Source organism: Oryzias latipes, chromosome 13, assembly GCF_053564925.1.
Source record: "Oryzias latipes strain Hd-rR chromosome 13, Olatipes_Hd-rR_3.1".
Taxonomy (NCBI): Eukaryota; Metazoa; Chordata; class Actinopteri; order Beloniformes; family Adrianichthyidae; genus Oryzias; species Oryzias latipes.
The window spans coordinates 32,234,570-32,256,812 of NC_136249.1; the positions used below are offsets into that span (position 1 = coordinate 32,234,570).

The following is a 22,243-nucleotide window of genomic DNA, read 5'->3' on the forward strand; positions in this document are numbered from 1 at the left end:
AGGTCTTTTGTTGCTGAAAAAGCGTGAATCTTGTCAGACTGACTGCATGAGTTTGTAATTGACTGCCTCCTAAATGAGTTCCTACGTCTGCAGCGTTTGAGGACGGCGTTCGGACGCTCTCCTCCGAGAATTACGTCTCTTCTTCAAAGATATATTCTAAATGGTCGCGGTTTGGATTGAGAAAAATGAATAATCAGGTGTCCGATTTTGTTGCAAACATTTGCATTTTAAAATGTTCCATGCTAGCTGATCTTTCAATCATTTCCAGGCATTTCTTTATTTAAAATTGCTGTATTTTAGTCATTATTGAAAACAAATGAACATGGTGGCTTGAACTTTGTTGGCAGGTGGTGGCTTTTATGCAAAAAAAAAAAAAAGCTTCTCACTGTCCTTCATCAGGGTCATTAGGAAACAAGCAGAGGTCAAAGGCAGCGATCAGATCCTCCTCTTTACATTTAACAGAGTGATGCATGCGCTTTCGCCGAATAACCGCTTCAGAAACTTCCGGCACGGTTTCCCAGAGGAACGAGCCCGTCTTCCAGCCGGCAGCAGCAGCATCAAAGTGCCAAAGGTCACAAGTTTGCAGAAGTGTCTCGCACCTCCAACTGGACCGAAGCAGCAGCATGCAGGCTTTCATTGTTTTTCTTTGTCTCTCTGGCAGAACAAACTGGTCCGGTCGCGGAGTAAAACTTGAATCCATCCGTCATTCCTCCATGTTGATGCACTGCAGTTTATGTTCCTCTTTGACTCCGCCGTTGGTGAGGAAATGCCTGTGTCATTTGTACAAATGTCAGACTCCTGTAAAAGATGAATATTTTCTGATCTGTTCACACGGAGACGACGGAGTCGTCGCCTCGGTAACTGATGTAATAAAAGAAAACTGTGTGCTAGTTCATGCTCCCTCGTGACCTTTAAACTTCCTCTGAGGTTCGCTAAAATCAACGAGAAAACGCGTAAAATAAAGGTTACATGCCACAACAGGAAACTCCGTTTTACACGCAAAGATTTAAACAAAATCCCCAAATATTCAAATACCCAAATGGATTTTCTTTTTGTTTGTAACTTTTATTTTGGTTTCCAACTCGCTTAAATTTGTCTTTAAGGGGATTTGCACACAAAAAGTCCAAGTCCTGTCCAAAATCTCTTGTGAAGATATTTTTGTTCCTGTTAAAGATTTTCCTTGATGACCATCAGAAATTATTACATTGATCAACAAAGTATCAATAAATTGATACTACTATTCTAATATTATAATTATATGAACTAGGGAGCCGGTTTAGCTCGTGCTGGTTTGCAGCGCCTTCCGTCCGTGAAACCAGGGTTCAACTCCGGACTGCTCCCTGTTCCCTTCTCTACTTCTGTGCCGGCCCCAAGCCCGATGCTTTGAGAGGGTTGCGTCAGGAAGGGCATCCGGTGTAAAACATTGCCAAGTTTACCATGCGACTCGTTGCTGTGGCGACCCCTGATGGGAAAAGCCAAAAGAGAAACAACAACATTCTAATATTATAATTATATTAACTACTTCAACTCAAGCAAAAGAAAAACTTAGATGTAACAGTAAAAACAAAATAAATGGTTTAAAAACCATCATGGGAGGTCGGGGAGAGAGCAGGACAGGGGTCGTCCACCTCTGCCTTTTTTATATACTGCATCCTATCTTATTTTTTCACTTATGAGTAAATAAATGCATGCGGCTCTTGAGCTGCATGTGGCTTTCTGCCTTTTATCATATTTTCTATATACAGTACTTTCACAACCATAAGGTGAACATAAAAGTCTTACATTTTCTCCAAAATGTATGGAGCAGCCCTAATGTGTTGTTGTGTGACTTCTGTAAAGAGGACGAGGAGAGAACAGCATGAGGACGGTACGGAGAGAGGGGAGGACGTGAAAGGAGACACGCTGCCTTTTTAAAACATACACCAGCATGCACTTTTCACCGGTATGTTTAATGTTACATACAGAAAAAAACACTCATAACTGAAACTGCGCCGTTTAATCCAGAGCTGTTGTATTGTAAGGAGAGGAGTGTGTAATGGGAAATAATATGGCTTTCATTGCGTGTTTGTGTGTGTATGTCTGGCAGGTCAGTGCGTGGTGTGGCTCCTTGACTATCACAGTTAGAAATTTCGGCTTTGTGTCAAACTTGTTCGCCACCCCTGTTTGTGTTAGACGCTTTAATAAAAAAGAAAAACGCCGGATGTAACGTTAAACGTTAACCAAAGACCCAAGACCAAGGTAAGAAAGTCCAGCGGGTTTTTCTGTGCTATAAGTTTTTCTCATGTGAAAAATCACTGCATTTTTTACCGTTTCAATCCACGTTACAGCCGCTGTTTCTTTTCTATTAAAGCCCAAAAAAGAAAGCCCCCCCCCCGCTGCCCCGCTGCCTCGCTGCCTCGCTGGACTTGACATGCAAATTTTAGCCTATCAGATCAACCAGAAACACATTAGGGCCGCTCCATACATTTTGGAGAAAATGTGGCCTTTTCTTGTGGCCAGTCTAAGGCACACCTGTGCAATAATCATGCTGTCTAATCAGCATCTTGATATGGCACACCTGTGAGGTGGGATGGATTGTCTTGGCAAAGGAGAAGTGCTCACAGATTTAGACAGATTTGTGAACAATATTTCAGAGAACTGGTTATTTTGTGTCTGTGGAAAATGTTTCACATCTTTGAGTTCATACCATAAAAAATGGGAGCAATAACAAAAGCGTTGCGTTTATATTTTTGGTCAGTGTATGATAAAAGGCAGAGAGCCGCATGCAGCTCAAGAGCCGCCTGTTAGCCCCCCCCTGCTCTGAAAAATGAAAGTCTCGCCCAGATTGCAAGCCTGCAGTTGTAATGCGCGGGGTCGCTCGGTTAGAATTGCGCCTGCGCGGTTGTAAGGTTCACTCACTCAGTTCCTGAATACGCCCGCTCAGATGTCTTTATGCCCTTTAACTTTATGGCAAAGATGAAACGCCATACAAATGTAACATCTGTACAGAGGATGTCATGGAAAAAAGGCTGCATAAACACCAGAGATTAAACCACAGAACAAATGCAGAGAATACACAGAGGAAGTGTTTACTCTCCATCAGATCAGGTGATTCAGCTCACATTCATGCTGTGGAGCAGCTGCTTTTCCCTGGTTTTTAGTTTATGGGCCATTCTGAGTGAACAATTTCTTACTGTCTGTTTTTTATTTTATTTGTATTTTTTCATTTTATTTATTTGTTACAGTTTTTTTTACTTGCAAAAGAAGTTAAACAACAATTCACCAACAAAAGCTGAGGAAAAGCAGAATGACTCAGGATGACGTTTCCGATTCATGAACAAGAACGAAAATAGATCAAATTGATTCATACAGTTTAACTCTTGTGTTATCCTAGGTACTTTAACATTGGGAGTAGGGTCATTTAGACCCACTAGACAGTGTGTTAAACATTTTTTTTCAATGATTTGTGATCCTCACTGGTGTCCATGGATTACATGAAAACTTTCCACCTTTATCCACCTTTGTCATAGTAGGGAGAACAAGGGTCAAAGAAAACAACAGTGATGAGAAAATAATGGACCTAAATTATTCTTAAAACATTTTTAAAAAATGTTTAAACTCGTGAAAAATAGGTGGCAATTTCTAGAAGGAGAATACATCTGTCTTTGCCACTTCAAGACTTTTATAAATCTTTCTTATTTTTTCCTTATTTTTGGAAATTCTATAGTTTTTCAAAAGCAGATAAACAATTAAGATTCAGAAAATAAAGCTAAAACGTGGTAAAAGTCCCACTCAGATCATCTTTTGATCTTTGGATGTTTTAACTAGGTGTGACGGTGTGGCACCGTCAGATGACGAGGGGGACACACACCGTGTTTTATTGTGTATTCATGTATTTTATGTTTTACAATTACTACCTGTGGTCCCACATGGACAATAATTAAGAGCCACGCCCAATGGGTGGGGCTGGCTCTTCAAAAAGGAGCATCACAGGTGGTGAAACGAGGAGTGACGGAGGTGACGCGTGCTGGTGCGGCCCTAGGTGAAAAACCATTGTTCTTGAAATAAAGTAAGAACCTCCTCACCTTGGCTCCTCTGCATCCTTTCTCGGCGGGACCCCGCCACACTATGATTTTAGAAAAATCTAAAAACATGTAATTTTTTACAACATAGTTTCTGTTGTGGGTGGAACTGTAGAGTAAGCCTGCCCCCGTTTCCTATCATCCATCTGTTAACACGCACTCCCCGCTAGCTTACAGCCCCTCACACCCCCAACGCAACATGAGTGGGGCAATGAAAATGGCGAGCAACATTGGAGCTGTCCAGCCGTACAGTTCAGATCCAGTTTCCATATCAGACGAGGAAAACAGAGACGCACATGGATCTATTTGTCTGCAAGTGGATGCATCAGAATGGAGCAGAGCAGGGAGCTTGTGGCCCGCCGATTCCAGCTATTGCTTCGTATCTGCCAGCTTTTCCCAGCAGCAATTCTGATTCACAACAATTTGAATACAAAAAATAGTCAGAAATGCAATTTTAAGCTTAATTTTCTTTATAAATGTCCTCCATTATGAGAAAAATGCTAAAAGTACAAATTTAAACCACAATTTTCATTAGATTGGGTCAACAGCAGAAGAACCATTAACAGAAGAAAAAAAAAGTCTGGGAATGTGTCTCAGATTCCTCAAATAGGAACAAACGAAAGTCATCAGAGCAGAAAAACGAGAAGTATGAATCCAGTTCTTGTGTGTGTAATGTGGCTCAAAAAAACAAATCTTTTTCTCAGGTTAAAAATAGTTTCTGTCTCATCGCCCAGCTCTCGGTCACAAGCTGGCTTTTTTAGTTTGGAGGCAAACCACCAACACACAACAGGAGGCATTGTGACCGGGACCTCTGCCGCGTCCAAAACGCATTACCGCATTACCTCGGACAACCAGAAGCTTCTTTTTTGGTCTCACATCTGCTCGGTCTGGGCTTGTAACAAGTCACTAGCTTCAACCAGTGTCTGTCCCTCCTGAAGAGCCTCTCAGGTGCAGAGAGAGTTAAGCTCCATATTTGCTGAGTCAGCACAGCCGTAATAAAAGAGCTTTGTGCTTCATGGAAAAATAACAAGTCTATGATGAACAGCTTGTTCTGACCTCACTGCTTTCACTGAGAGTCAGCTGCCTTTTACATAATAACATAATAAGACAGCAATTCATCCCAAAAGAAACCATAGCAACTCTGCAGAGAAGTTTTTCCTCTCCTCTTAAGAAATACCACCAAACAGCAGGAATGAGACTGAAGCAGAACACAAATGTGAGGAAAGTTTGGTTTTATTTGAGCTGTTGATTTGGTTTTAATTCCTGATTTACTTTATTTTTGTGATTTTATGCCTATTATGTCTGCATTTTTGGACTCAAATCAACAAATGTCTGTATGAAAATGACCTTCACCTTTAGCAGATGTCACTTTTTTCCTGCAAAAAGTATATCAGATTTATTAGAAACATTTAATTTTTACTGTAAAGCTTTTTTGACACCTGTTAAGATTAACACCAAACATTTTTCCGTGGATAAGACAAGTGTTTAAAAGTGCTTCACTCACGCTCTGCTTTAAAAATTCACATTGTTGCATTGTATGTACATGCAAAATCTAAAATGTCAACAAATCTTCTGCATCAGACTGGAAATGATGGTGTCATGTTTAGCACTTTGAGCTACTTTAAAGCGGGTCAAAAGCAGCTTCTGATGTCAGAGTAACTTTAGTTTACCCACACGTTTTCACGCAAGAGCGGGTGGAGACTCCAAAAGTGTCATTCAAGACAAAGAACTGTTACGTAAAAATATGTGACACCAGTCGAAGTACAAAAGTAATCATTAAAATAAATAAAGTATGGAATTTTAATGAATCAGAAAGAAGTAGAAAAAATTCTCGTATCTTAAAAAAATAGAACAAATTTAATTTGTGGGTTTTATTAGAATGATTAGAATATCTAGGATTTATAAAATATATTTTAACTGCAAGGATATAATTGGATGAATGGAGTGTGGTCGACTGTTGGTTCTTCATTTCAGAAAAGTTTGTAGCGGTATAACTAATCCTTGAAATACATTTTCCCCCCTATATAAATGACTGAAAAATATGGTTACATCTCAAATAAGATGTTTTGAAATGGCTGATGTCCCAAACTTTCCTTTTTGGGGGGAGTTACTCTGAAAAGATGATCAGACCACTCAGATTCATCAATTTAATCTATTTTCAAAGCGTTCCCCGTGGCTTTAGTCAAAATCCAAAAACATGTGTCTTATAGTCTCTGCAGAGCGGCAGGAGTTCATTAGAAATTCACCTTAAAAGTTGTGGGCGGGACCGTAAGTGAAAAAGTTATGGAAAAAATACTCAGAAATTGAATTTTGGGCTTACTTTTCTTTGAATATGTCCTTCATCATGAGAAAAGTGCTACAAGAACATGTTAAAAACACGTTTTTTTATTTTAATAAGCTTGAAATTGTAATTTTTGTTTTGATTTGTGAGTCATCTTTGTATATATTTTCAGACAAAAATCATATAAAATATACTTTCCTTTCTTGTTTTGTCAGCAATCTTCAACGTTTTATGTACTTCCCTGAAAATTGAGATCATTAAAAGCTGAGTGGCCTCGTGCGCAAACGGACGCAGGTGTTTGCGCCTTCCTCACAGAGGGAGGAGGAAGAGGAGGAGGAGGATGCCATGACAAGGAAGGTTCAAGTTCCGTTAGGACAGCCCTCCTCCTCCCCAGAGCATTGTCACACAGAGAAGCGCGGAGGCGCAGACGCGAAGAGGCGCGGATGTTTGGCGCGCAGCGGCGAACATGCAGTCCGTCAGCAGGTCGTGGCTGCTGCTCTCCGGCTTCGTGCTCTTCTACGTCATCTACCTGCTGTTTGGGGCGCTGGTGTTCTCCAGCATCGAGCGGCCGGTGGAGGAGCGGCTGCGGCACGACATGCAGGTCCTGACGGAGGAGTTCCTGAACCGCAGCTGCGTCAACGCCGCGTCCCTCGAGCTCTTTCTGCTCAAAGTGCTGAGGGCCAACAAGTACGGCGTGTCCGTCATTGGGAACTTCTCTGGGGCCACAAACTGGGACCTGCCATCCTCCATGTTCTTTGCCAACACCCTGGTCACCACAGTAGGTGAGTCCGGGCGAGGGCAGGTGAGCTGCGGCGTTTAATTTTACGCACCGCGCAAACGTCTTTAGTCTCCTAAAGTCGTTTGCGCTTTTTTGGAGACTAAGAAGTGTCAGTGTCACTGTCAGTGTTTTACAGAACATGGCACTAAAATAAACGCGGCTTTTTGGTTTTCTGCCACGTGTTCAAACTTTTGCAAACAAGTGTCAGCTGTGAGCGCTTCAGTTTGGCTGCGCGCGCAGTTCAGACGTTTACCTTGAAAATCCACCGAATTCTGTGTTTAACTGGTTAAAGCGAATCAAAATCAATGCAAAGTGGTGACATTTGAGTCAAAGTAGATCAGTTTCCTGAACACCTGCAGTCTGGAAGCCGAACTGGGTTACCGGGTGACACCTGGGTTTTAACGCAGAACAGACTGTCAGTGACGTGAGGGACTCCTGCCTGCACACCTGAGCATTAACATCCAACTACAGATATGTGAGGGAAAATTCACATAAGATCTAAGAATGATGAGGAAAAGGAACCCTGTAAGAATGGGTTAGTTGTTAATTCATCAAAAAGAATGAAGCCAACAGTGGAGTTTAAAAATGTTCATGTGGAACCTCGTGTGGCTGACAGTTAAAAACATTTTCATAGTGGTTTGAGATCTTTGTCACGACAGAATCACTTCTTCTTTAAGCTCTTCCCCCTCCGGGTTTGCACTGTAAATTTTGATTTAATAGTTCGCTCCTGTGGCCTGTTTTTCTTCTTTTTCCTCAAATCTCCTGCAGTTTTCCTTAGACGACTCTGATCCTGCATGCAAAGCCATGATTGGCCCGTGTGTCCAAACCATGTGTGCCTACAAGGAATTAACAAAAACAGGCAGTCTGTGTTTACATATATACACAAAAAGTTAGTCCTATGAGCCAAAAAAACATTTAAAAATGAACTAAAGGCCAATGAACAACTGGCATAAGGATTTATCCTCATCAAAACAGGAGTGACGGATCTAGAAAATAAATCCAGCTGTGCGTGTCTGAAAAAGGAAGAAAAAAAAGGATGTATCCTTTAAAAAAAGAAGAGTTTTTGTCTGGAAAAACCTGACTCATTTCTTTTTTGACCACATCAGATTAAAAAAAGAAATTTGCACTTAAGTCCCAACTCTGGTCCTCTTTTGTTCTATTTCAATGGGTTGCTAGTCGTCTAATAATTATGATTATGCTGTCATTTTCTAGGTCATGGTTAAGTCACACCTACAAACCTTTTCCAACTGTTTTTTTTTTCCATCTGATTCACAACAATTTGAATAAAGAAATACTCAGGAATGCTACTTTAATCTTTATTTTCTTTATATATGCCGTCCATCAGAAAAATGCTACAAGGGGATGTTAAAAAACATCCAGTGGGTTAAAAACTTTTTTCTCAAAACATTTTCAAGGATATTTTGAAAAAAGTTGCTCCCAAACTTGTTTGTTTTTTAAAAAATGTCACAATATCTGATTAAATAGAAACTGACACCCTTTCTATTGTAGTGTAAAATGGCACCTGTGTTTGTGGTTCATCTCTGCTTTTGGGTAAATTGGTTTCATTTTTGCTCAGTTTAGTGGATTTCCTGTTAAAACTGTTGAACTGAAACAGAGTGACGGAAAGGAAAAAGCTTCTCAGTGATTTTATTGTTTTTATTTAAAAAAAAGAGTTCATTTGCATTATGTCATAATTGAGTTTTAGCTTGAAAAAGAGTTTGACACTAGACTATAAATATTAGTGAGACATAAATGTTTAAGTCGTAAAAGTTCAGCCTCTTTAGTTTTCTAAGAACTTCAAACTGGTGAAAGTTTCCTTTCAGGCTAATTGTATTTTATTTTTAACCAAAATTAGCAATTGAAGACCAGCTACTGTGTTAAATAAGACAAAAGGTGCTTCAGAGGAGCAAAAGTTTGTGCTGGGTCTTTAAAGTATTTGCACTGTTCTTCCATATGTCTTGATGCAAGCAGAGCTCTTCTGCGTTGATCTCTGGAGAACCGTCTTCAGAAACTTCATTTGCTGTTTGGATGACAGTAACCCTCGGTGTGAAGACTGCCCCCACTTCTGGGTGCAGAAACGGCTCTCCTCCGTGCTTTTTCACAACCTGCTGCTCTGTTGCTCCTTTCTGATGACGCTGGAACACCAGCAGACAGAAAATGCAAATTCATGCAGCAGCAGAACAGAGACGCTCTTTGTGTTTGTGCTCTTTGTTCTGCTGCTGTTTCCCCGCATGAAACTTCCTCAAAGCGTTCGGTACATTTAATATTTGATCTTTGATGGAACGGACAAAACGAGAGGAAGTTCTTAGCTGGAAGTTTAACTAAAGAGGAACAAAAAAAGTATTTGCCCCCATTGTTTTTGTGAACCATATTTTTTTTAAGCGTGGTTCTAGAGGATAATTTCATTTATTAGCAGAAACAGTTTTCAAACTGACGTGTCGTTGTGGAAAGGTAACCGTCCTCTAAGCTCATAGTTGAACCTACAGCAAAAATAGTTAGTGAAACTTCTCAGCGAGTGTCTCAAGTCTGCGGAGGAATTTGGTCTTAGTTTCCTTTCTAGACTGAAGTTCAATCATTGGGGGGGCTTTTAAGTTGAAGATTGTGAAACAACATCTTAACCAGCCAATTGTTTAAGTGAGAACACCTCAGTCTGTTTGATCTACTCGGAAGTGGACCAGCGGCTGCGTTGGGATCACAGTCCTAGACTCAAGATGGTTTCTACACTTGGTAGAGCTCAAGATTTGTGGTTTCATGAAATGAGAAAGCAGCCCCAGACCATCACACTACCTCCACCATGCATGCTCTGTTTGTTTTTTCTCTGAAAAGCTGTTGGTTTGACTCCAGATGTTTGGGGACGCACATCTTTCAAAAAGTTCCTCTTCTTCCCATCAGAACATTGGTAATCCAGATGTTTTGAGTCTTTGTCTTCTTGTTTCTCAGCTTCGTCTTTCTACTAGAATTCTTCTTTCGTTTTTGTACTAAAATCTCTTTCTGACGAATTCCTAGAGAACCCAAGAAACAATCATCTGGACTTTTAAATGAATTCAACCATTTGTTTGTTCATTTGGGATTGCAGCAATTAAGCCATTTTTAAATTTAAGAAATATGAATAAATGGATATTTTCATGAGTTCTCCAGGGTTAAAAATGAGGCCTGTGCTTCTTTCCATGTTCTTTGAATTCCTGTTTGAGTCTTTGTTGGAGTCACTTTGGTTTAAGTCCCTCTTCTCCAATCTCCCACATTTCCTTCGTGCGTAGATAGATGGTTCTTACCAAGGCTCTCATGAGGTGAACGCCCATGCGGTTCGTGTGGCACTAAACCATTTGGATGTGTAGCTACTGACCCCAAAAGGCTGAGCTTATCACTTTATCACTAAATCCTTAAATGGTCAAGTGAAAAAACTACAATAAAACCCCAAATGTCTTTCTTGAATTAACATATCTGATCCCAAATTTAATAAACCTTAAGAACCATCTGTGGGGAAAAATGTAATGACTTTTTTCCTTTTCCTTGTACTGCAGTCCTATAAATGAAGGGGTTAGAATGAGTATAGACTTAACTGCAGATACATTGATGTGTCAGGCTGAAATTTTAATTCCCACCTCTGTTTGGATACACTCAATATTGGGTTAAAGGACACGCTGCACAGGTTTAAACAAAGCGAGCTGAGCTCCGTGATCCACCTGTCCGTCATTTAGTGGATCAACGAGTCTCTTTACGACAAACGGTTCAAATGTTCTGCAGATTCTCGGTCATCCTCGTCAGTTCGAACTAATGAGAGGTACTTAAAAAAAAAAAAACGAAATGCAAATGAAAGAAATGATGTTAAACTGGGCAAACTCCAACCTGTTGTGTCTTTTATTCCAGCAGCCCTTCATTCTCACAGACGCCTCTGGTGGTTTCTGGGGTTAAAATAAATCAAGCACATGAACTCAGTCTGCTGCTGCAGGTCATTATAGTGAAGTGAAAGATGCTTGGAGGTTCACACCACTGAGGTAAAAATGGAGTCTTCGTTCTAATTTGCCGCCATGGTTAAAGCTGCGAGCAGTCGGTGACCTGGGTCGGGTTCCTGAGGCCCAAAAGGCACCTGAAGCCCCCCTCTGAATCCACATGTTGGTGCAAAGTTTACAGGTTATACTTAAACACGGCTTCATTTCTATTGTAGACTAATAAAGAAGTGAAACCCCATTTAGTCTCAAAATAGCTGGTTCTGTGAATGTTGCTGTAATTCGCTGCTCCTCTGTTTCATCTCCAGGTTATGGTCATACGTCTCCACTGTCTGACGCTGGCAAAGCGTTCTCCATCTTCTACGCCTTGTTGGGAGTTCCCTTCACCATGCTGGTGCTGACCGCCTGTGTGCAGAGGCTCATGTACCCTCTGGTCATTGCCCCAGTCAGCGCTCTGCAGAAATCGGGCTTGAACCCTCGCCCGGCGACTACAATACACTTTGTGCTGCTGCTGGTTCTGGTGCTTCTGGCGTTCTTTCTGGCGCCGGCGGCCGTGTTCAGCACGTTGGAGGCTTCCTGGACGTTCTTGGATGGCATCTACTTCTGTTTCATCTCTCTGTGCACCATCGGACTGGGGGATTTTGTGCCGGCGACACAGCCTGGAGTAAAGCACAGGGGGTTGTACCAAATCTCTGTGATGGGTGAGTCCACGTTCCATGTCTTTTTTTTTTTAGTGAATATCAAGTGTGTCAGATGTTATAAAGGCATTTTCTTGCTTGCTTTAGTTTTGAGCAAAACTTTAATTGACCTTTCAGCTTAGTCTACAATATTGTCTAAACCAGAACGATATAAATGCGGGTAAATACGCGTGAAACCTGATTTAAACAGTTCTGAACTGTCTGCGATGTCGCTCAGACTTTGTCAGTTCATCCTCATAATCATGCATTCATCTCCTAAACCTGTTTTTTGTCCCTTTTTGGGGTCACAGGGCTGCCAGAGCCAATCCAAGCTAATTAATCAGCGAAGGGAGGGTACACCCTGGACAGGGTGTCATCATAATCAATGATGTAAAAAAAAAAAAAACTCTTTCTAATGGTTGTCTCATTTCCCACCCAAACGCCTAACTACTAAAAAACTATATAGCGCTACTATGTAGTGCCCTGAATTTTAAAAGCAATTAGAACAACATTCTCACTGCTTTTTTTTTTTTTTTTTTTTTACTGCAGATGTGACATCAGCGATTTCAAAGTTAAAATCTAATTAAAATGAGCTTTTTGTGACAAGTATTTGAGTCCACTGTCTTTTGGAAGATAAAAACATTAATGGTTTATTAAAAAAATACATTGAAATACTTTTTTTTTTTTTTGGTAAATGTTCCGACACAACGCATTGTGTTCTAAATTCGCCAATCTAGTGACTATTGATGCATTGTTTTTCGCAGAGACTTCTGGGAAATTTCCAGGGTATCACTTTAGGAATTCGAGATTCGGACAGCAGTACAAAATGGCTCAGGATTCTTTCATTGGTTTAACCCCCACCATTCGAACCCTGTAATGCTGTCTAGCAGGTTATTTGGAATACCTTGGTCTGGATTTGAACTCAAAACCTTAAAGTCTCTGGATGGACACTCCACCACAAGGCCACAGGTTGACCTTTTTTCTGCGGTTTCATTACATATAATAATGAAATCATAGGTTGGTGATTCAGGCTGTACAGCACTTTCAGCTCCATCTTTGCTAATCATAAAGGCAAGTGGCGGCTGTGGTGTTAGCATGTGGTTGCTAACATGTCAACACGACGCTCGTAATTATTCTATAATTTCTATAATATTTCTATAATGTTGCCGTCTAATTAATACTTATATAAGTTCACATACATATAAGGAAATATTTACCTGTTTGCCATGTGTATCATGTTTATACAATGACTGTAAATGAGAACTGGACTGAGTGACTCCTCCCCCCTGATGTTCCAGACAGGAAGTACCTGCTGGCTCCAAGAAGCCAAAATCCCATAGATTTCTACAGAGAAATGTACTATTGGTCAGAATAACCATTCTTGCTCTGATATCTTTTTTTTTCTTTTCTAAAACATGTTTAATGATTTTTTTTTCTGTATTGCAACGCCCATTTTAAGGTTGAAAAATGGCAACTAAATTTGCTTCATTTCGTTAGAGACGTCTCTACCTGATCTGCAACGGCTACCCGATCGGTTAATGCGTGCGGAAATATTGTCACTTCCTCTTTGTGACCAACTTTTAATAAAGCACTTAGATTTACTCCCATCATTCGTATTCTATTTGTATATTATGTCTATGGCTGCAGGGCAGAAGTAAGGTATTTTCTATTGGTGACGTCACACTCGCTCAGTGCAGTTCTCTTGTACAGTCGATGTGTTTTATAGCAAAAAAATACAAACAAGAGCTTTAGCTTAACTTTCAGGGTAAGAAAACTTGAAAATGCTGAGAATGCCCTCTGCTTTTAGCGTTCCGTCATACAAGCTTGAAAGTTTTTAAGTGCAGAAATTATTTGCTATATATCTAAATTTAAAGGAACTTTTCTTTGTTTTTGTTTTTTTAACTGTCTGGAATCCTGCAGGACCGTTATTATAAGACTAAAAATCCGCACTAGAACAAGTAATTTTAATATTAAAAGGGACAAAATTTGAAATTAGCCTGAGACACTTCAAACCTTTTCACTTTTAAATTATAAAAATATCTCTCCATGAAATACTGGAGTTGGATTTTTATGTGCTTCATGTTCAAACATTTATGTAAAATGAAAAGCAACCTTTTCAGACTAAACGGCATCTAAAAAGTTGCGTCACACTGAGGTTTGTGTAGGTTTTGCATCGGCTATTTGAAAAAGTGTTGCCTAGTCGTTCCAGGAAACGATGACGCTGCGATCAGTTTCATGTTTACCAAAGTAAAGTCTCAGCAAACAGACGGTAAAAAGCGGCTCACAGCTGGACTTACTGGAGTCCTTGTGTCACCAAAGCCGGACTTCACAGGAAAGCAAATGAGATTAACTTGATATTTACATTTACATGTATTTGGCTGCACTGAGGAATTTCTACCAGGAACTGGTCCTGAAACGGCCTGCAGGAGGGAAAACCCGACGCGACAGTGTGCAGCTGCTTGGTGCAGTGGAGTGTGTCACACACTCTTCACAGCAGTCTGCAGTTTGAACTCCTTTTTTTTTTTTTTTTTGGTGGTGTTCTATTTAGAAATACCAATAAATGGAAAGCAGAGGTTGCTGGGGAAGTAGAATTTTTGGTGTTTTTCTTTTTTTTTTTTTTTTTATTTAATCCACCACAGTTTTTGGGTTTCCATTGTGGTCCAGTTGTTCTGAATAATATGCCACAGCTTTGGAGAATCATAAAAAAATCACACCATAGACCAGTTGTGGGCAAACAGCCCAGGGGCCTTTTGAGCTGGCCCGCTAAACTGAAATGAATTGTATTGATAACCCATATTGGTATGTGTGCCCCCCTCCCCCCGGTCTGTAAATCTGGTGTCTTTCAAAAGACGGTACACTAAAAATAATTTCACCTTTTGTTTTAGGTGCAGAAAGTTATTCTGCATTTTTGTGGTGTTGGAAGATTTGTTGTTTTTCTGTCACTGCTGTCATTTCCCAGTCTTACAGGCAGCGTTTCTCCAAGTTTGCAATTTTCCCTGAGAGACACAAACACGTTGGTGCAATTGGCACTACAATAAGAAAACCAAAAAAAACCTCACGTTCTGTTTTAATGGGTCTACACTGTGCAAAATCAAATCTTTGAGCTTTTAAGTGTTTTAAAATGTTCATTCCTCACTAAAAACACCCCAAAACGGTATTTTGATCCATTCATGCATTTCTGAGTCTTCCTCCAAAAACCTGCTCTCTGAGCCCCAGCCCCTCCCAATCCACGAAAACGAGCGGGTTTTCACATTGTGACATCACAAATTGAGGAATTTCTCCTTCCAGGAAGAGTCTGCGCCATCAGCCCCGCCCCTAGGCTAACACAAACGCACACTTTCTCCGTAGAGGTAGAATCGGCTAAACGTCGTCTTTGTAAAAGTTGGGATGTTGTTTGTTTTCATGTGAGAAACGCCGACACACTGCCAAGGTTGATGTCATGAAATGGGCGGCACCCACAAGGAGGGAAAGGCGGAGCCTGAGATCGAGTCGCCTTACTTCCATTCTGTAGTGCGCCAGACGTAATATATTATCATGTATTTGGATAGTTTACTTTGAAAGGCTTAAGAAAAGCCTGATGTAGACACTTTAAATGATTCATTTTCAAAGTTTCTGTCCAAATTCCATGTTAATTCTTTTCCTTATGGGATGATTTACCAAAACGCTCCACACATCTGCTCCTAATCCGGCCTTTCTGTTAAGTTTCAGAACTCTGTGGTCCACGAGTGGAAGGGTTTGCCCTCCCCTGTACTTGCCCCACTGAACTGTGGTTCATCTCACCTCTGCAGGATTGTCTGCCTCATGGATGAGCACGAGGAAGGATGATCACTGTAGTTTAGGGTCAAACCTACCAACTTTTAGCCATTCTTGAATGCGGGTTTAGCATATGGTGTTCACACTGAACAAGCAAGGAGGGGCTTCTTTTTTCTTCTTTTTACATGCACATGTTCACCACCTAACCATACAAGAGACTTGATGCGAAATGTCGACGCGTGCAAATCTTGGAAATCCGGCTTTTTACAGCTCGATATTTATGAAAGACTTGGTGTCAGATTTATCCAGAATTAATTTCTCCTTAATGATCAATTTACAAATAGTTGGCACTTCCGTGAATTGAAAGGGTCGCCCTCCACATGTCACTACCAAATCAGTCCCTGATTGGTCAAAGTTCGACCTGGTTTCATGTGCGTTCAATGGCTGCGCGTTTTTGTATGTACAGCCAGAAACATGCGAGGCGAGACTTTTGAACGCGGAATTCTGAAACTCGCCTTTTTTGCACATTGATATTGTTTTTTTAATTTGAAGCAGTCACTTGAACATGTTGCTGAGTGCGTTGTGAACGTAACATGAGAATGCTGCCGAAGGAAACCATTTTCACCTCCTTTTGGTAGATGCTTTGAAATCTAAAATGAAGTGTTGTTGCACTTCACTGAGGAGCCACTAGATGGCGTTTACCACAATTTTACTACCAGCTTTTTCCTGCCCCTCCCATGCTCCCATTTACCTGGATCAAGTGTTATTTTAGAATTTCAGCATATTTAGGAAGGTTTAAAATGTCAGGAAAAACAGTTTTACACCTATTATTAAATAGTTGAATATCACAAATGTGATCATCGGTGGCCCTGCAGACCTGTTTCTGCTCTGCTTCAAAAGTTTCTCCTCCTGCATAAAGTTGTTTAAAGGAAATGATGGAAGTGTGACATTCGGCTTGGGTGTGACTTTGTGTGTCATGAAGCTGCAGCCTGCAGGAGGTCGGCCAGAGAATGTGGCAAAGTCCAGACCGGCCAGTGAAAGCTGGAGGACGTCAGTGGTGCACGGGTAGTTGTAAAGTAAGGATGTTTATCTGCGGTTCAGTTCTGAGGAACGGAATCTGACCTTCACATTCTGTAGACCAGGTTTTTTTTTCCCTCTCATCTCTGATGTGAGAAAGTTGCACCTCGCTGCTTCTCGTTTTCTCAGCAGTTGCTCAGAGGTCAGTCTCTCATAAATGAGAACTGATCTTTGACTTCATCTGGCAGCTCTCTAGAAATGGAAGTTCACTCCTGCCCCCCCACCAAACAGACGTTTAAGGTTTTCAAAACTGCAGCCGCTTCGTTTCATATTTAACATGCAGAGACTTGAGATTCCGTGTGCCAAGAAGAGGATAAACAAGGGCCGATCACATGACCCGTCACATGCGGGACCGGCTGATTGTTTGCAGAGAGTAAACATGACTGATAACGATGAAACTAGATGAACACAAACCTGATACTGCAAATTCCTGCAGATCTGAACCCGTCGCTGCACAGAACAGTGAAGACACTAAATTATAGATGGATTTCAGTCCAGCAGTGGAGTCTAGAATTGATTTTACTGGATGTTCTTGACTTTGGCCTGTAGATCTGTTTTTGTTTTTACCTTAACATACATTTGTGTTGTAAAATTCTATATTATCCAAGAGTTATGTTAGTGTGCATGCTGGGGGTGAGAATGGGGGTAACTCTGATATAAATCCCTAACAGACATCCTTTTTTTTTTTTTTATATTATTTTTTTGTAAGCAGCCATCAGGTTGGCAACAGTAGTTTTCAACGGCAAACAAAAAGTGGCTTGATTTTAAAAGTAGAAATGCATAAATCAAAACATGAAGTTATATTGGTAGTTTAAAAAAATGACTTGAAAATCTTTACTTTTTTGTATTTTATTTTTTAACTTTCAAAATGCATTGTTAAAGTGGGCGGGGCCTCTTGGTGGTTTTAGTTTTGAATTTTTAGTCCCATTTGGTTTGAATTTTTAGTGTTACTTGCAGTATACATATATATTTATATAAAATGTATTTTTTTGGTTTGAAGTTGAATATTCCAATGTTTAATTTGTCTCTGAATGCACCATTGGGACTTTCTATAAATTTACACCATAAATTTACTTTACAGGCAATAAACTAATCATTTCTGAAAACTGAATCCTGTTGAGTTTTTCTATAGAATGGAACAGGAAGTGCTTCCCTCTGCAGCCGTCCTCCAGTGGTCTTTTGAAGAACTGCAACAGCTGGTTTGCATCATATTGGGAGCACAAATGCAAACTGTGTGACAGCAGTTTTCTATTTTAAATCAGCAGTTTTTAAACTGGCAGTTCCTGAAAAGGACTACTGGGGGGGGGGGGGGGGTTTGTTTGTTTGTTTGTTTCAGAAGTTTGCTTAGAGTTGAATGATGTAGTTTGTCCAAACTAGTTTGCTGTATTTTTAGTTTCGTACGACTGTAGGGTAAGGGTGATTATTATGATCACAGGTGTAAGCCTGTAATCTCTAAGCAGTGAACTCGGAAGTAAAGGAAATCTCTCCTTTTTTCTTTGGGATTTTTAAAAATCTTCTTTCAAAAATGGGTTAAAGGCTCGATGAAATGCAGGCTGGCGCTTTGATCTCTTCTGTGCATCTCTGCACTCCTGCAGCACTTCATCAGAATGCACGTCATTGTGAAGGCATCATCAGGAGGATGTGGGCAGTAAACTCCGACTGCTGCTCTCACTTCTGGCGCAAATACTTGTTTCCTTCACCTTTCTTAAGGTTTAAGACTTTTTCAGACCTTGCATAAGCAAAATTAAGACCAATTTCTCTACCTACGGACGACCAAAAAACAAAATCCTTTCATTTCAGAACAATTACTTAAAACTACTTCACATTTCACACGCATGTGCGCTAATGCAGAGTTAGATTGGTCGAGTAAGGGTCAATGGCCTTAGAAGTATGCATTATCAGAAATCAAAGCACTTCGTGGAAGCAACCGTCCGTCTAGCTTCCACAAAGTAAGTTAATTTTTGTTAATAGATGCTTCTAAGGCCATGAAGTTAAAGTTAAAATACCAATAGAAGTCACACACCTAGGTGTGACATTTTTTCTGCGCATTTGACCCATCCCTTGGGGGGGGGGGGGGGGGGTGAGGTGCAGACACAGCTTCGCTCGGGAACCATTTTGGTGGATCGACTGTAAGAACGATGGACGGCTCAACCCCTCCCTTTCTCATGTTCCCAAGTGGGAAGGAGCATTGCTTCCTGATACAGGCGCCGCCGTGTTGAGACCAGTCGACAGTGATCGGTCGGCAATGGCCGTTGCCATAGATACGATGATTCAGAGCGACTCGGACTAATGAATGTCGACTGGTTTCTTCACGGCGGCGCCCGTATCGGGAAGCTACGGTGAGGCGTTTGGCCGAAGGTACAGCAGTTTCTATGGGTGACTCGATTCTTCCGTTGTTTTCAGTCTATGGTCCCGACTAGCTTCTCACCTGCTTGTTCTTTGCGCCTTCATAAGGCTGAAGTGGGTTCTTTCCCCTTTTTCCTTTTGGTCGTCTTTTTTTTTTTTTTTTTTTAAATCACTGGTTAGCATCCAGCGTGATGATGGTGCACAACACGCTTTACTTACTCAGTCGCGGTCAAAAAATTCAATAACCCTAACCCAACAGACCCTAACCCTAACCCTATTCAAATACTTTAACGTTTCAAAATGTTTAAATTCAAGGCTGTGAAGACTTAAGACCCTGAAAGTAGGAAATGTGCAGAAAAACTTGTTTTTTAGGAGCCAACCATCGATTTTGAATGTAAACGGTCGGGTCGGTGGGCACGGACGCGAAGGTGGCAGCGTTCACCTGGTGGAGGTTTCTGTCACAGGATGAAACGGGGCTTTTTTTTGTTTTCTTTAAGCTCGAGTTTGTAATCAAATCAGGCAGGAATGATCTTTTAGTGTGAAAGGAGCCTTGTTTCTGGGATTTCCCCGGTTCAGTTAAAAAAATCAAAAAGCTCCCTGAAGTGTCTTTTCACAGGGACCACCTGCTCATCGTGGGAACCAGAAGAATCGTGTTTCGGTTGAACAGGAAGCTAAAGTCGCGATGCTTAAAGCTGCTGTTTTTGAAGATAGGACCCCCCCCTCGCCTGGTCGTCCGACACGCTGTAGTAATGCAATAACCTCCAATGGGGCTGAAAAAAGCTCTGCAGTGTCTGAGGATAAACGGCCGCAGCGTGGCGGCTGACGGTTCGACTGAACCTGGCTCCATCTGGACGGTCGTGCACGTTTGTGGACGAGCACAGTTATGAGTTTGATCAAAGTCCTCTGAACTCAGCCGCTGGTTTTTCATGACTCTTCTATTTCAGGTGGATCCTGTTTGCCTTGCTGACCTTTAGGACAGTCCAGTTGTAAGTTTAGGGTGCAATAACTTTCACACGAAGGTCAGAATTTATTCTTTTCAATTTGAAAACAGCATTTGTGTCGACGTGATTTTTGTCTAACATTTAAATGAAATTGATATAGGAATCTTTAAGTCTCGAACATGCACACCAATAGAAAATAGGGCAAATATTTGACCACACCCCTAAATCTCATGAGGGGGGCGGGGCTACGATGTAAACCGGAGATTTGCATTGTCTAAATTCCCCTCTCTCTTCCAGAACCTCTAAAAGACTATTTACCGTTTACTATTTAATGAATTTAATGCAATTTGGACACAAAGTCACTACTTTTTCCCATTTATTTTTTGAAACTGTGTGATACAATAAGTATTCGGTCGCCTGACATTAATGACGACGTCACACTACGGTAGCCACGCTTGGACAAACTCTGTAGCGCTGGGATCTGCTCAGGCTCTACATATCTTCATTTCACGTTTCCTTTTGTAACCTAAAGTTCTTTTCCCTCATAGGTTGTGTCTGACATCATTCTTTGTGATGTTTATAGAGAGATTTTGCCACAACCAAGTTTTTAAAAAAATCTGTGGCTGAACCGTGTCTCTGCTCAGAGCAGCCGGACTCGTAGCTTCATGTTTGCAGGCAGGGATGGGTTCGGGCCGCAGTCTGTTCGGCTGCTCTACGTGAGCGAGTGTCTCCCGGGAGATTTTTATCTCCAAGCAGGGAAGCGGCTTTTGAACCTACCGTCGTGAGAAACCGTGCAAACAATCATGTGAATTTGTGTTTCCAGTCGTGTCCAGACAAAACGAAGGCTGATTACAGGTCATCCATGTTTTTCACAAAGAACCGTATTAACGTGTAAACAATCGTACCTAATTTTTTTTTTCTTCCGTACCCTGATTTGTCCAGACCAATCACGATCTTGCACATCCTCGGACCAACGTACAGCCAAATAAATAGTGTGACGTCATCGTTAGTCGCAGGCCACCGGACACTGCGACTGCGCTGAACAGTTTTGGTACCTACACCGGCAAATATGACGTCAGGCATTTTGTAAAGTGAAAACCTAATAAATATGAACATTTAACAAGAATTATTTATGAATCCACTGTGTTCTGATGATTAAAAACTCTGATAATTAATAAAAACAAATTTTGAATACATATTTTGCAAATCGCTCAGATGCAATGCATTGTGGTCCATTCACCAGACTAGTGAGTTTTGCTGCATTTTAGTTGCTGCACACTGGATCCTCTTCATCCAGGCTGTCGGTGGGATGAGGAACCGGGGGGGGGGGGGGGTGGAGTTCCACAACCCTGGACCATTCAGTCACTTTAACAGTACGCCCTGTGTTCTCTGCAGTCTACCTCTTCATGGGTCTGATGATGATGTACCTCCTGCTGAGCTTCTTCCACAAGATGGCCGACCTGCACGGTCTTACCACCTTGCTGCAGCTGCCCCGCTGCGACGACTCGGACCTGGAGGACGACCGGGAGCCCATCGTGGGGGGCGAACCCAAAGCCCCTCCGTTGAAAGACAAAGCAGCCAGCAAACCTCTGGACCCCTCGTCCCAGGCGTCGTACAACAGCATCTCCAAGGGCTGAGCTGTGGGGGGACGCTCTCCCACAGCACGTCCACATGCAGACAACTCCAGGATTGACGTTTTGGAAATGTCCCCAAAGGGGAAAGCTTTCATGAAAAGACGTTTGAGGATCAGGGTTTGAGTCTCCACCCTTTTTTTTGTTTTTGTATGTCTTTGCACATAAATGTCCTGATCTGTTTGTACCTGAGCAGAAACTCACCTCCACAAACCTTAACTGCAGCTTCAGGCCATTTATGTATCTTTTCAACCCCATTTTTGTCATTTAAGTTTAACTTCCGTTTTAAGGGGAATCAACTTTCATGTCGCTGCGCTATTAAGCCTCCAGTCAGGCTCTGAACAAAATGTATTCTTTTGTTTTTAACTAAAGCAGAATGTTTGTCTCTTATTGGGACAGCCGTAGAGAAGCCGCAGCAGTGAGGCTGCCCTGTGGCGTGGTGCTGCCCCCTGGTGTCCACGTGCTGTCATCACACTGGATGAGGTTTGTTCAAATGGAACCCGCTGCAACACCAGGAAAACGGTTGTTTCTGAAATATGAATGTTCACTAAATAATTCTATTGAATAAAGATTTTGACTGAAATAGTTCGACTCATATCAAAAGTGCTTTTATTGAAAAACTGGACTGGAGCTCATATGATCAGATCTGGATTAAAAGCCTTTAGGGCAAATTTTAACATAACTCCATTTTGAAGGGGAAAATAAAGCCTGGTAGAAATGTGTTGGTGATTTTAATTTGACATTTACAAAA

The 22,243-nt window shown here is 41.3% G+C and overlaps 1 protein-coding gene across 1 annotated transcript; it reads left to right on the forward strand.

Moving 5' to 3' along the window:
* The first annotated feature begins 6,628 nt into the window (after positions 1-6,628).
* Positions 6,629-22,075, forward strand: kcnk6 (potassium channel, subfamily K, member 6). The gene is made up of 3 exons (XM_004075251.5): positions 6,629-7,124; positions 11,376-11,768; positions 21,257-22,075. Exons 1-3 carry the CDS (start codon positions 6,809-6,811, stop codon positions 21,496-21,498), a joined length of 951 nt encoding a protein of 316 aa, XP_004075299.1. The 5' UTR covers positions 6,629-6,808; the 3' UTR covers positions 21,499-22,075.
* Positions 22,076-22,243: the final 168 nt, after the last annotated feature.